This window comes from Colletes gigas, unplaced genomic scaffold (genome assembly GCF_013123115.1).
Source record: "Colletes gigas isolate AHSC1104 unplaced genomic scaffold, ASM1312311v1 Colletes_gigas_Sc00008, whole genome shotgun sequence".
Taxonomy (NCBI): domain Eukaryota; kingdom Metazoa; phylum Arthropoda; class Insecta; order Hymenoptera; family Colletidae; genus Colletes; species Colletes gigas.
Window position 1 is genome coordinate 5,580,119 of NW_025106637.1, and position 22,387 is coordinate 5,602,505.

At 35.4% G+C, this 22,387-nt stretch overlaps 1 protein-coding gene across 1 annotated transcript; it reads right to left on the bottom strand.

Annotated features, from left to right (window-relative positions):
- Positions 1-16,430: 16,430 nt before the first annotated feature.
- Positions 16,431-21,863, bottom strand: LOC122396986 (ATP-dependent RNA helicase DHX30-like). The gene is made up of 14 exons (XM_043395786.1): positions 21,696-21,863; positions 21,565-21,636; positions 21,033-21,162; positions 20,893-20,940; positions 20,769-20,817; positions 20,257-20,648; positions 20,000-20,175; positions 18,749-19,738; positions 18,159-18,500; positions 17,882-18,087; positions 17,146-17,347; positions 16,878-17,067; positions 16,731-16,816; positions 16,431-16,656 (listed from the first exon to the last, which is right to left on the bottom strand). The coding sequence occupies exons 2-14, from the start codon at positions 21,612-21,614 to the stop codon at positions 16,431-16,433; spliced, it is 3,087 nt and encodes a 1,028-aa protein (XP_043251721.1). The 5' UTR covers positions 21,615-21,636; positions 21,696-21,863.
- Between the last annotated feature and the right edge of the window lie 524 nt (positions 21,864-22,387).

Consider the following 22,387-nt stretch of genomic DNA (forward strand, 5'->3'; position numbering starts at 1 on the left):
ATGGTGATTCAGTCCACCCATTTTATAACATCGAAATATCGACGCCGACTGTTTCGAATTCTGGTATCGATATTTCGCCGGTTAACTTAATTTGTTGTTCCGAAATAACATTCATAGACACGAGTGCAGTGACACCGCGTACACGCCGAAAAAGAAAACGAATTGAAACTGTCTATGGACTATGCCCGCTCGCAATGATTATAAATTGCACGCCATTAATACGCTAGATTGTGCCAGTTGCGCCTGATATCAGCATATCGATCTCTCCTTTATGAGTTTTCATCGATGTACTCGAAACAGCATAACAACTCGGCTAGTTACGAACCTACGTACTCGTATACATTCGTTCTTTATTATCATCACGCACGGTGCCTGGGATTTGCAGGGATCGACCATTCCACTTGACATTTACAATTTTTCTGCTTGTTTTTTCTCTCCTTTTCCCTCCCCTGGCTTGTCGTGACAACGATTGTTTGCACGACACGCCTACTGTAAAACATCGCGTACCAGCCGCGCGTTTGTTCGCAGAAATATCACGAAAGTTAACTGCATTCGCGGGGAAAAATTGCCGACTACCTATGCTCCCGATAGAACGATAAATGGGTTCAATGTGCGTTACGTAAGTGGGTCGAACGACTGCTGTTGTGGAACTTTACGGATACCACGAGATATAAAGTAAGGAGTGTTGTAGAATTATGGAAACACGATACAGATCAAGTTTACGCATGGCTAATTAGAGAACTTGTAAATTTTGTTTTACTTTACAGAAAGTTGTCTCTCGGTTAATTCTTTTTGGCACGATCTAGCTAGAATATGCTTGGCTTTATCATCGCATAATTTTGTAATAAATTTATCGATAGAAATGTATAAAGAGTTTAAGTTTGGTGTACTCACCTTTTACTGTTCAAGATTAGGAAATTCCCCGAACTATACTATTTCCGGCGGTCCGCCAAATATGCATATTCATACAAACGAGTTTCGTAGAAATGGCTGAAATTGTAGAGTATGGTCGAATGTCTAACTCCTGTCGGGAGACACTGTACCTGTGCACCAATGTTATCTGTGATTCATCGTTGTAACGTAACTGAGAAACACGAGGGCACTTAAGACTCTAACATCGCGAACTAACTTATACAATAAGACGCATTGCTTGAGTTAGCGTCCGTACAGTGCTTCGCGGTTAAACTTTTCGAATTACCTTGTACATCTTTCACGTTTTGCAGAAACATACATATTTTCAGCATCGCTAAAACGAGAAAGGTGTGTTGCACTTTTAAGGAATACGAGAAACATCCGCGTCTTCTGAAAATAAAGAAAACACCGAGAATTCATTATATCACGGAAACATAAACAGTGTTCCGTTTCTCTAACTGATCCGAGCATAGCGATAAATTAACATATTCCACGTCCACGATAAGTTTAATTTTCTGCTGCGACAAACACGCAGATACGTCTCTTGTTCGTTTATTCCGTGGGTTACGGCGCTAATGTGTTAACTGCGAGAGTCAAGACAATGAATTTTCAGGGAAAAAGAATGTTAGTGTATTCTCATGAATGAAATATTAGCTTATACGACCTCTGCCTGAATGCTGCAGTAATTAAAATTACAAAAAAAATGAAACTCGCGCACGCTGTGCCCGGGTATTAATTAAACAACCCCGAGGACGAGCGACAATTTTTTTCAATGTACGGACCATAGAAGTATTGTAATAAACACTAGCCCCGTCAACATTATCTTTCTCTTCCCTATTGTTATCTTAACATGTCTCGTGTATAAATGTTGAACATTTTACTTGCAATTCTAATGTACTGAAACATATCTACCTTTTAAAAAAAAAAAGTTCTACCGTCCAAGGATTAAACAGAAAATGTTCAACCAGCTTTTCTATCTTTCGTAACAGCAACTCAAAATGTTTTTCTTCCGTAATTAGAAAATCTCGACGCTTTGATTCTCCGATACATCCACTCCGCGATCATTGCGCGATAAATCACTGCGTTCGCGTTCCCCGTAAAAGACAAATAGACGAAACAACGCGGTGTTACGACCACGCTGAAAGCAACAGCATCTGCCATAAATAATATCCACGCGTCATTAACACGAATCGTCAGGACAGTGGCGAAGTAACAGGAAAACCCCGACGCTGTAGCGCCGGGACGTGAGAGTCTTACAAGCTACATTTATACCACGTGGGTTTGACAGGCCTAATGATGGATACCATGGAACCCCCCGAAGGCAAGGTCGACCCTTCGCGAAGAAAATCCAGTCAGAGGCCGCCCTCTTTGCGTCACGCTACTACGCGCCGCGACGCCCCGCGTCACGACGGTGCAATATTTTACGGCTTATTTACTTTTCGGCAACGTCAGAGACCCCGTGAAACGGTCACGTGCCGTGCTCTTTCACGGCGAAGAAACGCGCGTCGATAAGAGGAAAGTAATGGATACAGTAGTTGGCTGGGAAATTTATTCGCGCCCGAATGGAGACGGCCCCCAAGCAACGCAGCAACATTATTGAAACCTTCCTTTCGATCTCCTGTCGCGAACAAAGGGATTCGTATCGTCGTCGAGCATCCCCAAAACGGTCGTCGGGACCCGGAAAAACGTGTGCTTGGATTCCTGTTTCCTTCCCTTTTGCGACCTCGTAGACAGGAAAACAGACGGGAATACTTTATTCCGTTATTACGGAAACATGATAAAATATTTTGAAAACTCAAGAACGATTAAAATTGCTTAAATAAAAAACAAGAAGAACTTTGACGATTGGATCGACTGGAGTACCACAATTCATTACGAATGAATAAATAAAAGGGATATTTGAGCCATCGAGTGCCGTAGTAAATTATGTAGCAGACGAACTAACAAGAATATAGTAAAAAATATAGTTTACTAACTTCACGGATTGATAATCCTCTTAGTAAGAACGAAGTACATATTATGAAAATAGAGTTGCCAGAATCTAAAAGCTACTTTATTTATAATACTGCTCACTTTAAAAAAGTAGTTTCTGAACCTCAAGAACCACATCGTAAAAGTTCACGAACCGCGTTATGGCCATGCTCTGTTATATACTGTAACGAGGTCATTCGACACCGATGCGATCACATCTGCACTTAATGTCAGGGATTTTGGTGAAATTGATATGTGATGTGGTCCACACAAAATTAGGGGTGTTTAAATCATCATTCTTTTGGTTTCGAGTTCGTTCAAACGATACGTGGACGACAGATTTACGATTTTTAATCGTTACAGCGAAAATAGTGTATATTTTTAATTCTGAGTAAGTCGAACTTCAATGAAAAGAATTAATAAAATGCATAACGATCACGATACTACAGGCCGTAGGCCTACATGGAACTGGGACAATCGCGAACTCATTTATCATTGCATTAATGATAAGCAATAAAATTAAAAAATTATCATCTACGTGCCTGCTGCGTGAACACATCGCCCCTCTCAGCTTGGACACACCTGCAGATAACAATATAAATTCGTTACGAATTTCGCGCGGTCGTAAATCTCGCCACGCGTTGTCGCAACGATGCAGGAATTAATTATCGTGGTCAGACCAATAACGTAAGATTGATTCATTGGTATAAATAAATTTTGTAATACTAATAATTGTCGAGCATTAAACATGATGGGAGAATAACAGGTAGCGATAGATAAATTCAAGCAACAATAGATATTAATCGTTTGTCACAATGCTTCAATTATACATAATAAAAGAACTGATCGAAGTACCTAAATAACACGCAATTTATATCACCTTTCGCTTAATAAATCATGCAGGGGCTCCCCTTTTTCCCTCCTAAAAGTCCAAAAGAATTTGTTACGCGTGAAAAGATTAGCCCTCCCCTTGGAACGTTTAATTTAAAACAAAAATGAAGTCGACATCTTCATCGATGCCTGAGTAAACAGTTTGTTACACTTTATTTGCTCCACGTGGTTCAGGAATCTTTCAGTATATTTGCGTACCGTCTATTTGACTAATTGTTCGGGGAGTGTGAATCCAACCCTTAACGTAAACATAAATTGTGTGTTATTGATTGGTTGTACGGAATAACGAAATACTGTGGGAGTTACGGTGTTGTTATAGGAGAGGGAAGGTTATTATTTCTTCCCTTCATGTATTGTCTTGAGATTTTGGAGTAGCTTGCAAAAATTAACGGGAAACATTGTATAGTCTACAAAGATAAAACATAACTGAGATATATAAATGTTCAGGTGCAAGATATCAAATAAAAATGCTGTTATAGGACACCTAATCTCAACTAGATTCCTCATAACACATTACTAGTATCGATATAAAACTAACTAACGAAGATTCGGTAATTAAAATAGCAATATCGTTGTAAAACGACGGTCTCGACTTTTATTTGCAAATTCACGATACATACAATAGAAAAGATAGTAAATCAGGGTAAAATTGAACGAACCAAGGAGTATAAAAATTGTCGCTTGCTTTTTTCAATGATTCTAGATTAAAATGTCCTGTAGATATTGACGCCAACGATGTTAATGCAACGAACGGAATGCCAGAGATGAAGCGCGTAGGACGAAGCGAACTCGCGGAGATGTTAAATCGATCTTACGTCTAGTCGTTGGGGAACAATTCAAGTAGAACGTATATATACGTTTACATAACTATCTTCGTATGAGGGACGAAGAAACCATAGACGAGATCCGGGATGGTCGAGTCGAAAGCTTTTTCACGGTGATGCACATCGCGTGTTTCGCCCGAGTGTCAGCGATGGGTATTCAAAACAGGCATTATTCAAAATTTTCGATAAAATTATTGTTCACCCGGAACATGCATCGGTCGATGCAGTGGAGAAGGAATGGATTTCTAACGATCTTTTCGCATATTTTGAAAATACGTCAAAAATACTCGACGAAGTGATATACAAAATTAGGAATGTCAAATATCGTCTAGTCGCGCGTATCTGTTTATGCTCGTTAGTTCTAAATTTCGTTAGTCAATTTACGGTTTGTAAACTTGCGCTCCGCGCACGGCTATTAGTACCTATTGATTATTTTATAACTCATCAATCATTCCCTGTTAATTTTCGTAACATATTTCGTTCATTATCTGTTACTAATCAATATGTGCCAGTCATTAATCCATGTTCTGCCGTACTTCAATATTTAGCAACGAAAAATATGGGTTTCAAACATACTCTCCCAAAACATAATGTTGAAAAAATAATTCCAAACAAATGTTAATTCGTTAATTCTTTTTCAACTTTCTGTAGAACCGTACGATTTCAAAATTCTGAAGGAGAACCTCCGCGGAAATTTGTCAAAAGTATCTTATTTTGATTTGAAATGTTGAAGACCTTGTTCCCATCGCTAGCTCTCAATTTTTCGACACCCTTTCTCATTCTCTCGTTGCCCCATTAAACATCTCTCTTGCACTGTATCCATTAGGAGCATCATAATCTCGGAGTTGCCGGGTATAGTCTTTGCGAAGACAATAAAACGCGCGACAGCAATTTGAATACTCGAGATCCAAATGCGAGTCTAGAGACTTACGAAACGAAAATCTGTAGGACGAACGAACGGATGTTTTCAACGTCGCGCGAAGATTAGCGTGCAGAGTGTAGAAATGTCGCAGTCTCTCGAAATTTTGTGCCGTTTCCCACGAGTTTCAGCGTTCCTTGCTGTATATCGCGACGTATTACGCGCACGGAACATTAAAAGGCATAGCAAACGTCCTGGTCGATTAGCATACGCTTTAAAATCCGCTCGGAAGCTGCGTATTATTAATACGTTATTTTGCATAATGCATGATGGAAGGAGCCCTCTTTCTTTCCTTCCTTGTTCGTGATCTAGCTCGTTCGTCTTTGTCGCGACAAGGAATCGTGAACGGAATTCGGAGGTCCTCTCGATGAGCCGGAGGACGTTTAAAAAGTAAAACCGTGCTGGAACGTGCTTGTGCAAGATTCTTAGAGACAGAAGGACAACCGGATTCCACGAGTTGTTAAGTAATGACCGCGTCTTTTGTTTTCTTCATTGGTAGATGTACTATTATCCGTTCGCTTACTCTTTTTCTTTCAATCTCGCTTCGCGTTTTCTATTCCGTGCCCCCCTGTTTTATTGCTCTCTTTCAGGACTCTGTTTCTGATTTAAAAAAAACACTCGAACACTAAAAATGACAGTGTCAAACAAAAAAGGAGACTCGAATTTTCAGCTCGTTCGGTCGAGGTGGTTTCACCAAAAACATTACTAAAATTCTTTACTCCGAATTACTTCTTTTCTGACACCCACCTCGCTTCTAATTTTTTATTTCGCGCCCTTTGTATATTACTCCCGTCGTACTTCACACCCCGACCGTGTTTCTGCTTTAAAAAAGAACTTAAATTTGCTGTTGATACTAGGTTAATTGAGAGAAATGTAACATTCCGAGTACCCTTTCACACGGCATTTGCATACAATTATAAAGCAAACTGAACACTCGGAGACTTTTTTAAAACGTAAATTATTCGTGCTTTGTTCCGAGCTGCTATCAATTCTTGATACAAATATACGTATCATAATCTAGAAACGAAGCTGTTACATTACTCTTCTTTACGTTCTCTATTTCTAGAACATTAACATGAAATTTGAACATGATGCAAAATTCAAAGCACGAGATTAACTACTCAGAAATTCGACTGTTGCAGGGTCCGTTATCAACGCAAGCATTATGCTGTAACAGGTGTAAAGCGTAAAGCCTTCTTACAAAGTGTTTGTTCAACGCGAGAAATTTCGGCATTAACCACCATAACCAGAATGGCCACAAGAGAGTATCGCTCGTCCTGCGCTGGAAATATAAGCTTACGGGAATTTACTTTAAACGCTAAGTCCTGGAAGGCGTAATGGAGACATTTTCTGTATAACGTCCTGAATCAGTTGTCCTTAATGCGTCCTACATTTCATTCCACGTTTCAATGGACACTTATTTCGTCTGAACGCACATCGCTGGTTGCCGTAATGGAGAAAGTTTGTACGAGGTAACCGTGATCTCGTTGGCTGATAACGTCATTTTCAAATGTTTCTTTGAACACGCTGTTAGACGTTTTCTTATTTCCGTGATTTACAGTCCCCGAATGCTTTCTTTTATCGTATGTGACTTTAAGGTACTAACAAACGGACCAGAAACGAAACTGTGCTTTTCGAAGAACTCGTAACTCGTATTACAGGTCTCGGTACGCTGCTTAGAGAATGTTTTTATTTTAGACGTATATGGCCACTCGTTTTCGACGTCAGAATCAAGATCAGAATTTAAATATTTTTTACACATTTTCTACAGAATCTTATAAAATTGAATATAAAAATACCACGTGACGCTTCATCGAGCGTACAAAAATGTCGATCTGCACGAGCATAGTACTTCTTAGTAATGGATTCGTTAGTACGATATCGCATTTCCTTTGTAGGATTACCATACATCATTGAGGCCACCTTTGAAGAGAGGAAATATCATGCACGAAGCCTTTAGCAAACACATTCAGAGTCCAATGCTCCGAATGCACACACTCAGGTGTTTTTAACATACCGTGCACATTGCTGTCACTTTATCCGGCACCTACTTCGTTTTAAGCACGAAGATATCTGCGAGGTAATGGGCAAAGTTCGCGGAGTATCCACCATATTGTGCCTTGATTTTCATTACAGGCATTCTCCTTGCAATACTACCCGAAAAATCTTAATTTTCCTCTTAATTTCCGTAATCGCTCGGATAGAAATTTCCTCGCAAACGTGCTGTTAATATTGTTCACAAAATTTTTATTTTGCTACGTAATGCAAATGGGAAATGGTCATGGAATATCCAACGTACCATGTGTTTCTTTCCATTACAGTAATTTTAAATCATTCGAATAGAATTTTTCTTGTAGATGTGTTTCCTTTCATAGAACTATTTTGTGAACGTTACGTAGAGAATTTCTATTTATCGTATAATATAAATAGAAGAATTTCATATCGTTAAAATAGAATACTTCTTGCAGATTTATAAGATATACATTTCTTTTCCTTTGATTGCACTTAAAAGGCGTACGTTTCTTTGATCTTGCGATCGAGAATTTTATTAAATTTTAATTCCAGATGCATTTCGCGTTCGTCCCACATTTATAGACTTTTGTTTAATTAATGACAAAGCGATGCGCAATTTCGTTTCCCCTTTGGCGCGGCAAATCCTCTGGAAAGTCAGGGATTACCAGAGTTAGAACGCCGGGGAGAAATTTGTAAAAGTGGAAGAAGGTCATCAACGTTAACTTCAATCTGTCGAGTGAAATCCTTCTAAATTATTGAAATCGTCCGAATTAAACTATGTCTGATACTGTAAATTCTCTTGGAACGTTGGAAGTAATACGCTCGCTTTGCTACATGCACAGGTCACGCGTTTAAACTGTAGATTTTAAACGATCTTCATAACTATGATTGCAAGTACTTCAAACCTCTAAACTTGTATTCAAACTCTCCTCAAATAATTTTCAAATCCTTCGTGCAAAGTTTCGTTTCAATCGTTAATTAGACGAAACATCCAATAATCAAGGCGAGACCAAGTGGAAGAAGATCGTTTAATAAAAAATCACTCGTTGTAAATAAAAGTTGACTCCAGGAGTAAGATTTGTTTGCTTCGTTAAAACGTGATGTAATTCACGCTTTATCGAGTCCGTGATAAAAAGGAAAAGTGAAAGCCTCGAGCGGTAACTTTAACATTAAACGTCACGCAACTATCAAACGTCCGACCACGGAGTCAGTGTTGCTGTCAAACTGGATCGAATATTATTGATCGTAGGCTCTTTTAAACGAAAAGCACGCGGTTCCACATCGAACGAGATTGTTGGAGATGGATTTCTTTCGCTAAACGGGGAATCGGGGGGGAAAACGTATCGGAGGATCAATTTCCGGGCGGCATGCAGTCTCGCGCACATGCATAAACACAGATAGGAACAAGGTGATCGCGTTACACAAGGTTTAGCAGACATATTGTCGGCTCAATGTTCCATCTACACGATCTCAGTTCGCACAAAGCCCGCTTGCACGGTGTTCGCCGTGCTCGCTCCCTTCGATGGGACTGTGGTTCGAGTGAATCGGTATTGTTCGTGTGTCGGGGTGCACCTACGCATTATACAACCATGCGGGTATTGTTTCGTACTTGGACAACCCCCATGGTCGTGTGTCGGTGATGCACGGAAGAGGCTAGCGGCGTAGTCGAGTCGAAAATATTTTCAGAAACGTTAGTTGCGACGCTACGCCATAGAGAGACGCTTCTCTAGTTGAAATAAGAAATAAAAAGATTTTTAAAAACGTCAATTTTCTACCGTAACATCTTCGAAGCTTCCGGAGGGGAACCTCGTAATGGTTTCTTAGGATTAATGGAATTTTGTCAGGAATTATTAAAACGAATCTTTTGAAAGCCCCCCCGAGGAAAGTTTTGGAGCAAATTATTCGCTCTTCTCGATTTACGGGGAGCGCTTTTACTGCTGTTGATTTTCTCTGAAAACTTCGCGACATAGTTTTTACGGGAAACTTTCGTAAAGTTTCATTTATTCGCTTCGAACGCTTTTAGAATAATTTGGTCCGAAAGATGAACGAGCTTGAACGTAAATGTATAGTCGAACTTGGTTTTGACGAGGACCCGGGCAATGTGAACATGTTTTCTATCGTTTTAATTATGAAAGTATAAGTTTTTATTATACTCTACTATCTTAGAAATATTACTGAATTGGTGGAAGGAAAAAAGAAGAAGCTTCTTTAATCAGAAATAACGAAATAAACCTCGGGGAAACTAGTTACGATTTACGGTAAGATTTAACCAAGGCTGGAGTAATTGTACATGACTCGATAGTACACAAGAGGCTCGTAAAATGCGAAAGAAAGTCTGTTCGACCATAAAAGAAGCATCTTCTAGTCGATTGGATGAGGAAACGTAGACTATTATGGGTTAACAAGGTAGACTGTAGAAGATTGGAGAAAAGTGTTGTTCTATGTCAAAAAAACACTTTATAGTTTCCAGTGTTTCCTACTGTAGAAATAATTTTTCATCTACACCAATGGATTCATTATGGCAAACGATCGCAAAGTCTCTTAAATGTGGAGCATTCGTTTCTTCGGTTTGATGTGGATAAGTATAATTCAATTTAGCTGGCAAAGTGGGCAACTTAAAGATTTTACAAATTCAACGCGCATCTATGGAAGTCGTAAAACTGTCGCATTATGTACTCTTAAGGCTTCTGCATAAATATTTATTTATCGACCATAAGTGAACGAACTTCTGACTGTCAGTAACGTGACCGTCACAGAGAATAAAGTCGAACGTTTATGTCACTAACGATCAAAGACGATATCGTTTTCAAATTATCGTTAAATGTAGCTAATATTAATATCTGTTAATACTTCCTTGAATATCGAGCATTCACCAAATATGTATGGTGTTAAATTATACTAATTACATTAGCTCTATCAATTTCACAACTGAAACTCTAATTACACAAAGATGTAATATAATTATACGTTAAACTGAAATTTATGAAAATTACTCAATAGTGAACCGTGAGAAACTTATTTTGTAGTTATTTATTTCTTAATTAGGAGATTGGATCAACGATTCTAAAGTAAACGGAAATTCCACGCTAAGGAAAACGGATTATCGTTGCCAATCGTTTGCATCATTATTCTGTGCGTGGGTGAGTAAGAGTCTTTTATATGAGACGGTCAATTTTGCCATTCGAGGATTCGTTAACGCGCCTTTGTTCCGATTTAAATCAGACTGCATTGTAGGCTGCCCGACTGAAAAAGTGAATAAACTATGATACTTGTTATTCAGCTTGTTCATAAATCCGGATAAAAAATGGTCGGGAATAAAAAGAAATAAATTTTCGTAGCGGTTCAGAGCTAGGTATCCGACAGGGAAAAAAAAATAAATAACCATTTTTCACCGCGGGTCAGTTAAATTATCACCGCGGGTCACCGAACGTACAATATATCGTAAATTATCAACTGCAGCATTATATATTTAATTATCGATGTTCGTAGTACTCGGACCAAATTACGAAACTACGGAAATGTACCTTTCGAAGCATTGGAAATCCCATTTCGAGGGAACATTTGCCCGTTCGTATAAACATATATTTGTTTGTAAACGAAAATGAATGAATTTTGACTGCTACTAAATCTTACAGTTAGAACAACGAGTTATAACCAAATAAACGAATACACACGACTTCAAATAACTCATGAATCGTTTACTGTGAACATAAACATCGCGTTACATAATTCCATGGATTTAATAATTATAGAAATTAAAATGTTTCGTTATTAATATCAAAGTAGTAATCGTAGCTTGAAATATTGTAAAATTCGTCGTTGGAATCTCTAGAAAATTTCCTTTCTCCGCGCCAGCGAATGCATGTGTCGAGATATTCATGTATCTCCATGGACACACGCGTGTTCGATCACGTGCGAGACACGGCGCACCCTTCGCGAGGAAATGCCAAGAAAACGTTCCCGGAGTTCTCTCGATGAGAAAACCGCAGGAAGAAAAGGGATTCGCTATGAGTCACCGCAGATTTATAAAGCTGTAAATATGGTCGCGTACGTTTCCCATAGATCCGCTTTAACCCCAAGCCTTCAGAACTCGACGTTCTTTAACCATTTACCCTCGACTGACTTTCAAATTTTCAACAATTTTCTTCAACCACTATACCTCATGAAAAATATTAACACCCTATCGAACACATTTTACTTCCTTCTCCAAAAACTTCTAATTAATTATAAACACTTATACCTCATATTAAAACACATTTGCTTTAACGTGGAGATTTAATTGTTCTTTCGAAGGGGGCTTAATCTTTAGATAATTTAACATTTTTATTCTGAGTTATATTTCACGAGATTCCCATTAATCCAGTGATGAAATTTATTATAGAGTAGGTAAACATTACGTACGGTTTTTGAATTTTTTTAAGTTTTTATGTTCACGTTACCTGTCTCGTATGACATACTATGCAAATTATATTTAACAGCAGCGGAGGAAACAATATTTACTTTTCTACTAAAAGAATTATTATATTGCTCGATGTTTCGTTTAATTTCACGTGCGCGTAGGTTGCCTATTTCCTCATTGTTAGGTGCCGATGTTTCGTGTAATATGTATACGCGTTGCTGAGAGCGCAGTTTGCGGAGATATTAAGGATCCTGGTGTAACGTCAGTGTTTGCAATCTAAACAGGTCCGGTGCACTTAGTACACCGATGTCCGTACTTGCACGGTATAGTATTTCTGAAGTTAAAGTTCAGATATTTGCAAACACGCGAGTTATGCTGTTTACAAACTGCTAACGGTTCTTCCAGATTTTAGAAACTCTCCTAAACCGAAAACTATTCTTCGACCATCGATTTTAAAATAGACCTTCTTGCAATAGCTACTCGAAACGGTATGAAATAAATGTAAAATTATATAGGACTTTGTAACGTAAGAAAAATCAAATTTCATCGCACAAGTTAGACTTTGCCGCGATAATAGAGCGAAAGAACTGTGTCGTTTCGTATGAATTTAAATCTTTTATGCAAGAGGCGCCGCGACTTCGTTCGTGAAAAATTGGGTAAGTATTCTCACCTGTTCATCTTTAATGCATAGATTTCCTTGAACAAACCGTGTAGACAACCGTGCCCCATATACGAACGCGTAATGAGATGGATTAATTACGTCACGCGTGAAATAAACTTGCTACAACCTGAAGACTGACACGTTACAGCTACTAGAATGTAATGCCTTATACATATTCGGCCAACCCTGGAAAAAATTATAATGGGAGATGGCTTCGTTAACAATTTATTAACGTTTTAAGTTCCGCCCGTACTGAATTTTTTTCTCGAAAATGCGCAGGATTTCGGAGGTATGTCTATTCACCAAAAATAATTGTAATTGACCCCTGGAGCCGAAAATAATTTTTTCGGCACGATTTCAAACTTTTCAATTTCGTCGAAAAATTTAGTCACCTTCTCGAATTTTTTTCTCGAAAGTCGATAGGATTTCGGGGGTATGTCTATTCACCGAAAATGATTGTAATTGACCCCTGGAGCCGAAAATAATTTTTTCGGATTGATTTGAAACTTTTCAATTTCGTCGAAAAATTTAAGCACCTTCTCGAATTTTTCCCCCGAAAGTCGATAGGATTTCGGGGGTATGTCTATTCATCAAAAATGATTGTAATTGACCCCTGGAACCGAAAATAATTTTTTCGGAACGATTTGAAACTTTTCAATTTCGTCGAAAAATTTAGGCACCTTCTCGAATTTTTTTCTCGAAAGTGGATAGGATTTCGGGGGTATGTCTATTCACCAAAAATTATTGTAATTGACCCCCGGAACCGAAAATAATTTTTCCAGGACGCTTTGAAACTTTTCAATTTCGTAGAAAAATGTAGGCACCTTCTCGAATTTTTTTCTCGAAAGTGGATAGGATTTCGGGGGTATGTCTATTCACAAAAAATGATTGTAATTGACCCCTGGAACCGAAAATAATTTTTTCGGATTGGTTTGAAATTTTTTCATTAAATTTTTTAATAACTTTTTAACGAAGCCTCATTCAAGAAATTGGTATTCTTGATTTTCATCTTATTTTGGTCCCAAGAATCTCCCATTAAAATTTTTCCCAAGGGTGGCCGAACACCCTGTATAAATGTAATATTACAAGTCCTTCTAATGCTGTTACGAAAATAACATTACTTTTTGAGTAATCCTAACTTTTTCGAGAATACCGGTACTATATCGTTTCTTTTCTGATTAATCCTGTCTGCTAGATTAACATTTTTATGCGCTAAAACGTTCCACAAATAAATTTCTCGCTCTTCTCTATTTTTCACGCCATTTAATATGTTGTTTTCTCGAAAGTGTTCTTCCGGCAATGATGTATCTTTCAGCTAGTTTCATATACGCGACTATTATGCACAGGTGTAATACTTCTTAATTTTGACAAAGACGAATTGTTGCTGAGAAATACCACGACGAGGACAGATCGAAGCCAATAGGAGCCACGACGAAGATTGATCGGAACCAAAAGCTGTTACGGTAAACGAATCTCGACAGGCGATAAAAATTCATAGGTAATATCTGTGTTACTCGAAGCAGTTGTATTCTACTGTGCTTTATAATATTATATGTAAATATGCACGAGCTGATGATTATATTATAATAAATAAATAATAAATTGTTAAACAATATGTCCAATAATAACGTCATACAAAATTATCTGTATCATTTGCTATGCTTATCTATCAGAAACACAGTTATAGTTCTGTGCTCCTGTTATGAAAAATCTAGACCCAATAGGATGATCTTGTTAAAAAATTAGTGAACTCATTTTCTACCCTGCATTCACAAATTTTGCTTCTTTAAAACCTTTAATATTAAACAAATTAATAAAATTGACTGCAGATTCTTGCTCAAGAGTACTAAAATTTCTTAAACATATAAAAGTATTTTATTTAATTTAACTTAATCTCTGTTTCTATATCAAGCTTATAAAATTTTTGATTTAATTTAACCTACTCCTATGTCGATCGTTTGTAAGATATCATGGTTGCTAATGACCCTAATGGGTTGATGCAACAATAAAAATTAAATAAAAAAAAAGTTTCAATGTTTAAGTTTTTCACGAACATAGTAAGCTATATATTTATTTAAGTTACACATATACTTTCCTCCTTCCCAAGACTCTGTAGTTATTCTATATTCCTGTAATGAACAAAGCAAATCCAATAGGATCGTATGATGGAAGTTTCTAAGCTGTCCTGTTTCTCTCATATCTCCACTACCATTCTATACTCCTGTTAACCGAGGAACAAACCTAGTAGAATCACCTAACCAATATTAGAATACCAACCTTTTATAGATCTTCTTCTTCCTGAGAAGATTCTGAAATGGATATCACAGATCCAACATGGATAAGGAAATATCGTGGTGGGGAAATGAGTCTACTTCGTCATCCCAATTAGGCCAATTTTATTCCATTTGAATTTTTAGATAGCAATTAAAATGTATGGTAGCTTCTAAGAAAGTACTACTAATATTCAATGAGTCCTAGGAATTCTGCAGAGATCTATATATTTTACAGGGAAAGTGGCGAATCTGATATATGTACTCGAAAAAAGAGCGAAAAGTTGCAAAAAAGACAGACTGCTGTACTCTGGTGACGCGAATGGGGGATGCACTTTAATAAAACCGTCTAGTGGCGCCATCTAGCGTTTCAGTCGCATAGTTCATACGAAGTATACGTGTCGACCTTCCATTCAAATTGTTCTAGCAAAGAATTTTTTTCTCGAAAATTTGTAGGATTTCGGGGTTATGTCTATACGCCAAAAATGATTCTAATCGACCCCCGGAACCGAAAATAATTTTTCCGGAATGATTTGAAATTTTTTAATTTCGTCGAAAATATTGTCCCATTACCGACGCCATTTGTACATACTTTGAAAAAGTTCTTTAACGATTTTAATATTTATAAAATTGTGTATCATGCTCGAATAACTCAATAACTAGATAAAAATATACATAGAAATATCAATATGTATGTCGATTTTGGTTATAGTATTTTAAACTTACCAATAATCCCTTCGAAGTTTGTCGAGTTGATTGCCATCTATCGCGGTGTCGTTTACGCGCCAATAAAACATTCCATGGCGTCGAATTCCAATCGGAAACTGCAACAGAATTAAAATCAAATATATCATAATTAAACAATAATTGTTAATAATGAGGAAATATCAAAAGATCAGAAATACGTACTTCGTTGGTCGCGAAACGCCGACACGTCTTGACATGTCTAGACATGTCTGAACACGTTTCGTGAATTCGGGTGGAGAGGGGAGGGGGGCTTCGCTGTCTCGCGAAGCTTCTATTTCGATGAATTCCAATAAAAGACTGCAAAAGAAACAAATTAAAAATGCACGAACGATTATTAGAATCGAGTAAGAATTAAATTCAAACTGTATTGCAAGAGATAGTAATTAAATTCAGAGGGACACGTTAATAATTAACACCGGTCGACTATCGGAGAAGAAGTACGAAACCAATTCAATATTTATCACGATGTCGATTGAATGTATAATAAAAAATGTATTAATATTGTGCGAAAGCATCGATAGAAAGTAAACATGAGGAGTAATAATAACGAAATAGCAACAGGTTAGAAATATACACCACGTTGGTCGCGAAACGCCGGTACGTCTCGACACGTCTAACTACTTCAATTTTCAGAGGACGAATGAGGACCTCTCGCTGTGCGCAGCGACGCTCGCGAATTAGGTAGCAAGGTGGGAGAAGCTCCGATGTCTCGCGAGGCCTGTATTTCGATAAGGAACAAATTTGATAATGGTTTAAAAATTAAAAAGATTATCAATATTAAATACAGTTATATTTATAATACATATCTAACAATACATTACAATTAAAAATTTTTGGTCTCTGATTTAACTGAATTATATAATACCTCGGAAGCGTCTATATTTTTCGACGATTCCCTTAATAAATTTACTAGTACAGACATCAATTTACTTCTGTAGGATTTAACCGTGTTTAAATTTTCTGTTTGTTTCTCGTCGCCCTCATATTGAATTATGTAATTTACAGTATTCCACAAAATATCTCGAAACTTCAATAATAAGTTTGCAGTCCTGGAAAAGAGTCTGTATGTGAATTAAATGTTACACAAATTTAGCGTGGAAAAAATGAATGTAAAATTACTAACTCTTCGTCACAGCATAACTGTACATTTTCCAAATTATTCATTTCAATGGTAACACTATTCTCATTGTCAAAATCATTTCGATCCCTCTGAAAACATAATAATTATTCAAATCTTTTGTCTATTGATATTCAATTGCAAGAAATATACCTTCGAACATCGAACATCATTTTGGTTAAATAAGAGAACCGATAAAGGTGAAATCATGCTTGTATCGGGAACCACGCATATATGTTGCTGAATGTACTCCAGTTTATTAAGGTACGTTAAAAACGGACTTGGCCATAATTTGCGTTTATAATTTACACTGTCTGTTGAAAGAATAATTTTTTTCCTATCTCTGAAGAAAGATAAAATACATACATTGCGATTATTCATTCTATAATGTACTAATGTACATTTTAAAACTTATACTTACTGAGATATTAGCGTATTTTCATGTGTTGTAAAATGTCCATTTTTATATCCATAATTTGATTGCCTTATTACCTGATTTGAAGCCGAAAATAAAATAGCCCGAATCAACTCATTATGCTTAGAATTCGTATTCATGTCGTCAGACTGAGATAATGAAATTATACCACTATCTATTGCTTCAGTTAAATGTAATTCACATATTTCTACAAATAAATAATAGATAATTCAAACATCAAATGAAACATCATACGGCGGATTTATACAGTTTCGTAGATACGCAGTTGTGTTCCCACTTATATCCTGTATATGTATACGTACAAGATATGTATATTTATATTAATTGTGTACACACACGCGCGTATTTGTGATAACTAGACTGCGGATATTTATGCATTTATGGGAAATTTAGATTGTCAAAAAACTATAGCATGCACTTAATATGCAAAAATATAACAAATACTTCAAGTAAGATAAGAATTATTGTATTTAGGGGTTGAAACAACCCTCTAGAAAGCTCTTATTTTATCAATTCTATTAATAAATATATGAATTTGCATAAAAATCCGCAGTCTAGTGATAACATATTAAATAAAGTTTTTGTTTTGTTCATCTAAAGCAGTACATATAACCCTATTAATTTTTAATTATCTCTTAAATAATTGTATTTACACAATTCGACGTACGTGGAAACCTATGATAGAATTAACATATATTCCGTAAATATTTAATACACTTACTTGATAGTATATATAAAGTCATATTCAATTTACGACTTAAAGAATTCTTGCTTTGCATATAATATTGCAACATGGCGATATGATCGCTTGAGTTGTGTAGCTTTTGTTTCATTTCCCTCATGGTAGATTTATCATTTAACGAAGTAGCAGACATTTCATTATCGGTAGTATGCAGAGAAACTATTGATAGAATAGGATTTAGACACCTAAAAAATGTGAAAAAAATCACTTAGTACAAGTAATATAACTTGACTGAAATTAACATATATCCACTCACTGAAATACACAAGCAAATAACAGTGCTCTACTGAGCCTAGGTTCCAGTGAAAAATATATTACACGTTTTCCTAAAGCTGTGAGATTTTCATTCTCGTCAAGAATATCAAGTTGTTCTAAACTATGTATAGCTTGATTTACTGATGTTTTATTAGGAACTTCAATCATATTATTAAAGAAATCATGCACTTTCTCATTGCTATACATTTTACTAATAAGAATTGCTCCCTCTAACGCCGTTCTAGTTATTTCCGGCACTGGAAACAACTGTAATGTATTGTATGCTTCTTTCGAAATTAAATGGTAACTTTCACCAGGTTTAACGCGTCCAGCTCTTCCTTTTCTAAATGTTAATAAAAAAATATGTTAATTTTTGTTTTTTTTTTTTTAGATAGAATACCATAGAATACTGTATACAAGGAGTACCATTTTAATCCGTCCACATCACTCTCTAAATCTAGTGGTTTGCAAAAAAATGTTTCTAGAGAGATGTTTTGATCAGTACACTTTTTTCCAAGTAAGTTCATTTTTAAGACTCGTAGATAACGTCGAAAAATTAAAATGCGACTCCCTGAATAAGACAACAGTTACCTTTGACAAATATTTGCCTGTGATATCCAAACATTGCTTACACCATATAAACACTTAGTGTTATTCCAGCACGTTTCCTTCTTAATCACAGTATCTATAACATAACTGACATCTTTAATAGTAATACTACTTTCGGCAATATCTGTAGCTAAAATAATTTTTCGAACATTTGGAGGAGCAGGATTAAAGATTTCGTCCTGTTCGTTGTGCGACAGTTTGGAATGAAGTCGTAATATTAACGAACCACTATCATGAAAGTTTTTGTATAATCCGTTATAGACATACTGAATTTCTTTCCAACCTGGAAGGAAACATAAAATAGCTCCAGGTGGTTTATTTTTGGAAATCCAGCGGATTAGCCCTATTGTTTCTTTGAAAGGAACTTCTATATTCTTCGAATTGAAAGCATTTAACGATTGCCTTTTGAAGATATCAATATCATCCATAAAATGCATTTTTACAGGATACATTTTCCCAGGAACGTCAATGACTACGCAGGAAAAGTACTGCTGGAATAATTCTGCATTCATAGTTGCAGACATAATTATAAGTTTCAAATCTGGATTAGTCTTCAACACTTTTTTCAATAAATTAAGCAGTATATCAATCTGCAAGGTTCTCTCGTGAGATTCGTCCATAATTATGTGCGACACTCCTCTCAAAGAAGGGTTAGCCTGCATCCTTCGTAACAATATACCAGTTGTGCAAAACAAAATCGAACCAGATAGCTTTGGTATTATATGCTTGAGTCGTACTTGATAACCGATCGTTTGGCCTACATCCTCGTTTCGTTCAGCAGCAACATAATTAGCCAAAGATATAGCTGAAATTCTACGAGGTTCTGACACGAGTATATTACACTTATGTACTTTATTTTGTACTATATATTCATCAATTATGAATTGTGGTACTTGGGTACTTTTACCACAACCAGTATCGCCTTTAATCAAAAGAACCTGATTATGCTCTAATGCATAAAGAATGTTTCTCCTGAAAAGTATTTTATTATGTAAATTAAGTTTCTTTTTTCTTTGAGAAATAAACAAACTGCTTTTCGTTCCATTGTGAATTTACCAATAACAATGCTTTATTCTAATTTGTCAAAAACTAGTTGAGTTTTCCGATATTTTATCTTTTGAAAAATTAGAACAAAATATTGCTTTGGAAAATCCAACAATTAAATTAAAGATATTTGTAAAGGATGAATTTTTTGTTAAAGAAGTTAATAATACGTGAATTTTTATTACATACTTGTAGTGAACAATAGGCAAATCTTTATCATTTACCCTGTTGGATTGTCTTTCTTTCTTAAGTATATTATCTTTTGATAGTCGTTTAAAATCAAAAAAATTGCCCATTTTATCCTGTTTTGAGACACTTTCTTCAGGATTAGCAGTAGATTGTGTTGTTACTATGGCTTTTATTTCCTAGAAATATTTGTTATGAATAGCAGGTTAAATTGAAATCGAAAGTATTAAAAGTACATTTCTAATGCTAATAAAACTTACATTGTCAAATATGTCTGTTATAATTTTAATTTCATTTTTTAAGTTTGATTCAAGATTTATCGTGACAAGTTCATTCATTTTTTCATTAATTTCTTTTTTGCTATATAATATAGGTCTCGATGTTGTAATTTTTTTATTAACATGCAACCAATTCAAACACGTCTTTGCTGCATGTGTTACAGCTGCCTTTCTGTTTTGTCCTACACTAGTAAAAGACATTTCCGAAGGCCATAAAATGTTAATTGTACATTTAATCATCTGCTTCTTGGAGGAATTTTGTTTATGTATTTCATAATTGTAGGACAATGAATTTGTTAAATTAAATTCATTATTCACAATAGTATAAATATTAGTAAGGCTTCCTACAGGATTTGGAAACAATTTGTCAATATCTAAAATGAATAATAGAAGAATATTTATAGAGCATAATATTCTGATAGCATATATTTTACATGTAAAATAATTAACATGTAATGTTATGTATATCATTATCATTGTTTTATTGTACTTACAATTTATATCATGAGATGTAAATATGTTGTTAATCCTTGTTTTAGACTCCTGCTACATTAATTTATATTAATACTATATCTATTAATTTTATACATTACTACTCATCAAATTTATTATACCTACATTTTTTGAATTATTTATTTCTGTTTGTTGTTCCTCATTAAATTTTAACTGTAAAACAGAAAAATACTCTATTAAGTTTAATTAATCTTAAATAGAATAACACTTTTATATCGAATTTATGAATATTTATAATATCTCACGTCATTAACGATGTTGGATTGTAACTGGCTTTCTGTTTCTTTGCTATAAGAACGATGAATCGTTCCTGGATGTATGTAAATTTCTTTGAAACATGTTCTACATAGCTTACTCGTTTGGTGGAATAATACACTGTCCAATAAAACTACCATTAGTTTATATACTTTTACACATACATTTCTTCATTAGATTTAATACAATAAACAATTTTACTATGAACATATATATTGTACTGTTTTTGTGCAACATGCCACCATTCTTACAAACAATAAATGAGTTATATTTCAAGGAAAGTAAAAGTAACTTTAACGTAAAACAAGTTGTATAACTGCAGGCGTTGATACATGTTTCTTCTATGAACAATCTAATTGAGCTAATCATTAAACGCTAAGCGACTATACTTTTTGCATGTATATTTTGTATTGTCTTGCCAAATTAAAATATAAAGTGTCTTCTATTACTTATAAGGCAACAAATACATTAAAACCATGCGCAAGATCGACATATAATAACAAATATATTTATATTACTTACTAATTACATATTGATTTTTTTAGAGTAGATGTCACTTGAAGTAGAAACATTTTGTTGCGCTACATAAAAAATCTGTAACAAAACAAATACTGTTACTATAATTATACAAAATAGATGCAAAAAATGTATACCTGTTCTAAAGACGAAAATTTGTAATAATTATTCAACTGTCCAGAAATAATACGAAACTAGACTGCTGTGTATCTGCAAGAACAAATTGCTGCTTGCATTTATTATTAACTTTCTTATGATCTTTAATATTATTTTTTAAAATAAACAGAACCACGTTATTCGGTAAATGAGTACGTGTATTTATATTGAATATATCATGCATGTGTGGAGTTGAGTGTATAAATTCTCTAGATAGGCATATCCCATGGTTCAAATGAGCCACTATACTGTAACGCTGTATAATTTCCTTCTTGTGCTCATACGCTTTACTTATGACTTTATTAACATCATTGCCAAAATGTAATCATTATATTTTTTAAAAATATAATAAAGAATAGGACAGAATAACTGAAAGACACAATTCGACTGACAAACACTGACCAAGCGAGTGATTGATAACTTTTTGAATACATTTCATATGAAATCGGTTTTTCTATTTTCAGTAAGAAATCTTCTAATGAACATTTTTAATAAAAATAAAATAGTACAAAAGGCAGCATTTTTTATTCCATGTAGGTATAAATAACATGCTTCTTTTCCTCTTCCAAGGGTTCGCAAACCACAATTTAAAAAATACTGTTCTAGGGGATAACAAAGTAACAGGAATGGGCATGAGCCACCATGAGTGTTTTGTGACTATACTGACACACGA

Bases quoted from the DNA above. Each gene is read 5' to 3' on its own strand.
- LOC122396986 (XM_043395786.1), bottom strand. From the start codon at position 21,614: ATGTTTCTACTTCAAGTGACATCTACTCTAAAAAAATCAATATGTAAT. The intron at 20,176-20,256 runs GTAAGTTTTATT...AAATATTTCTAG, and splicing joins TAACAGACATATTTGACAAT to GAAATAAAAGCCATAGTAAC. The intron at 18,501-18,748 runs GTAACTGTTGTC...ATTAACATTTAG, and splicing joins CAGGCAAATATTTGTCAAAG to AAAAGGAAGAGCTGGACGCG.